Genomic DNA, 3108 nt, shown 5'->3' with positions numbered 1-3108 from the left:
ACAACCGCCTAGGGCTCACCCTGCGGGTCTGCTGTGTGCACCTGCACCCTAACCACCACCCCAGCGGTCTTGGGAAGACCCAGTGCTTGTCCCCTGCTGGCGAGGCTCAGGTTCAACCTGCGCCTTCTTCAAGCTACTGCCATCTCCTGCACCCCTCACCTGGGAAGATAAGCACCCCCCTCTTCCGCTCAGACACACCCTTCCCTACTTACTTTTCATCTTCTCCCTACCCCTGCCCTGGCCCAGCCACCAGCCTGCAGGAACTTGAGCTCGTGGGAAAGGCTTGCCTCTCCTCCCCACAGGCTCCCTAAGCCCCCACACTAATTAGTCTGAGAGCTGCTGGGGAGGAGAGAACAGGGAGGGAAACGGCACACCTGGAAGGCGCCCACCAAGAAAAGATGTTTGGAGCTGAGGCACCGTCCCCATGGGGGCCCAAGGGTGTGGACCCTCCTAGAGCTCACTGTCCGCCATGGGGACACACACGGAGCCCGCTCTCCCACCCGGGACCCAAAGCCCTGGCCCCTCCACCTGCCTTCATCAGAGAAGGCAGTGCCTTGGGCTGACCAACGCTGAGGTCAGGAGTGAGGGGACAGAGGTAACTGTCTCACATCCCCACCGCGATGTGAGCTGTTCAGCCGCCCCCGCCTGCCAAGGGCTCGGTTCCCCAGTCTGTAAAGCCGAGGGGTGCTCCAGTCCCTTACTTTCGAAGGTTCCCACAGTTTTAACATGCTGGGATTCTGTTTTTAGTTTCTCCTCCTAACCTTCATGGAGCCTATGCTTTCAGCCTCACACCCGCTACCTCCTCAGGGACCCCCGCACACCGGGACAGTCACTCACCCACCATGGTGGTCAGGGTCCCAGCGGCCGGGTGTCTCTCCGGCAAGAGGCTGCTGCCGACTCGTCCCTTCTTTGGCTTCTCGGCCTGGCGCCTCCTTTCTGCTTCCATGGCTCGCCGCGGGGACCAAGTGTCCCTGAATCTGTGACTCAAGATTTCTCTGCTTCCGCAGCTCCTCTCCACACCTGTTCTCTCCCCTTCTCCCCCTGCGAGTGCCACCCTCTGGGTCTCTGTCTGAATGTGTGTAGGTGCAGGTAGCTATCTCTGACTTTTCACTGTCTTTACCTTTTTTCTAATTGTTTCCTAATTCCCCCTTCCTTGGCTTGAGTGTCATCTCATTCTCCTGTCTCGGCCTCACCTGTTGCTCTGTTTCTGACTCTACTTTTCTCTGCCTGGCCCTTCTCTCCACCGGGATGCCGCTCTCTTCTGTCAGCTGCCTACTTTCCCATTCCACCCCCCAGTCTTGGAGGAGTGACCTCCTCCTCGCCCCTGCGGGCCCCTCCAATCACCACACGGTCGCCAGAGCCCCCTTGCTCAGGGAGGATCACAAGCCGGATGAGGGAAGGTGTTCTGTTGGAGGGTCCAGGGACTGGGGCCAAGGGCTCGTATTCCCAGAGGACGGGATTCTTTTGTCCTATTAAATCCCCTCCTGGGAGCAGGCAGGGGGAGGAGGAGATGATGCATTCCTCCTGAGACCCCCTCCTCACAACCCCACTGTGGGGAGAGGAACAAAGAGCTGGGGAAAGGGACCCAGGAGTGGAGCCTGCCTGGCATCTCAGCATGGGGGTGACACCCAAGGACCTGTTTCCAGGAAACTAAAAAAGAAGAAGTCACAAGTGCACGCCAGCCCCTCTCAGACACCCTGATAGTTCAGAATACACCAGCCAGTGCTCAGGCCAACCTGAACCCACTCCGGAGAATGGGCCTCCAGGACACCTTAGCTCTCAAGTACTGTCTGATTTCCTCCCTCAAACACCACCTCCTCATTCACCCGGAACCCTCAGGACACCATGACCTTCCGAGGTCACCCAGACCCTCCGAAAACGCTGACCTGAACATCTGCATTCCAGGTGCATCCTGACCCCCCATCCTGCCCCAGACTTCAGGACTCGGAAAGTGACTGAGATTCCCGTGGCATACTACATTCTGATTCTTCAAGGAAATCCTGACACCGGGAATCCCTGAGCAGTCGGGACAGCCTGGTCCCACAGTAGTCTGTCCCTTGAGGTTACTTAGACCCAGGAAGTATATTCTGACATCCCCAGGACACCCTGACCGCTTAAGGATGATGCGACAGCCCAGGACCTTAGGATTCTCCGGGACACGCTGACACCCAGAACACTTCACCTCTACTTCTCAGGACACATGGACCCCCCCCGGAACACGCTGTACCCACAGGACAGTCTGATTCCCAAGGTCATGCCATCATACAGGTCCTTTAAAAACACCCTGATGATTCAAGACAGGAAATCATAATCCTTTAGGGTTTCGATGCTTACGGTGGTGTCCATGGATCAACAGCAGCAGCAGCAACGGGAGCGTGCTGGAAATGCAGATCCCCGGGCCCCACCTCCGTCCTGCTGAGTCACAATCTCCCCTGTACCAGGATCTCCAGGAGAACCGAGTGCACGTGGGTCTTGAGTCAGCTGGGGCTGCCATGACGAAATAGCACAGACTGTGTGGCTTAAACCGTAGACTTTTGTTGCTCACAGTTCTGGAGGCTGGGAAGTCTAAGATGAAGGGGTCCGCCTATTCGGCTCCCCTGTGAGGGCTCTCTTCCTGGCTTGCAGAGGGCTGGCTGCCTTCTCACGGTGCCTTCATAGGGTGGAGAAAGAACCAGCTCTGGTTTCTCTTCCTCTGCTTTTCAGGACACTAATCCCATCATGGGCCCTCACCCTCAAGAGCTCATCTAAACCCAATCACCTCCACAAATCCCCACCTTCAAATACCATCACGTCGGGTGTTAGGACTTCAACATAGAAATTTTGGAGGCACACAAAAGTTTAGTCCATAACGTTAAAGTTGAGCAACACTGCTCTTAATATTAATCCTTCTCCCCTGCGGCCTCCTGGAGCACCTGGACCCCACGGCGGTCCTAACCTAGCAAGACCCAGTGACGCGCAGTCAGCTCAGACTCACAGGAGAACACTGAATTCCAATGCACCCTGCTGCCGGGGGTGCCCATGCTGGTCCTGTCAGGTCCTTGAATCACAAGGGCACTGAGGATGCATTCACTCTCTAGGACACACAGACCCTCCCAGAGGCTCCGACCT

The 3108-nt window shown here is 56.8% G+C and overlaps 1 protein-coding gene across 1 annotated transcript in view; it reads right to left on the bottom strand.

The window, feature by feature from the left end:
• The window catches only part of PROP1 (PROP paired-like homeobox 1), a 3863-nt gene extending 2917 nt beyond the window's left edge, over positions 1-946 (bottom strand). Inside the window, exon 1 of the mRNA XM_011990018.1 lies at positions 842-946. Within this exon, the coding sequence (XP_011845408.1) occupies positions 842-946 (105 nt within the window). The remainder of the gene's footprint in view (positions 1-841) is intronic.
• Between the last annotated feature and the right edge of the window lie 2162 nt (positions 947-3108).

Source organism: Mandrillus leucophaeus, unplaced genomic scaffold (assembly GCF_000951045.1).
Source record: "Mandrillus leucophaeus isolate KB7577 unplaced genomic scaffold, Mleu.le_1.0 Scaffold366, whole genome shotgun sequence".
NCBI lineage: Eukaryota > Metazoa > Chordata > Mammalia > Primates > Cercopithecidae > Mandrillus > Mandrillus leucophaeus.
Note: the sequence above shows the minus strand (reverse complement) of the source record. Positions and strands in the feature narration are given on the sequence as shown.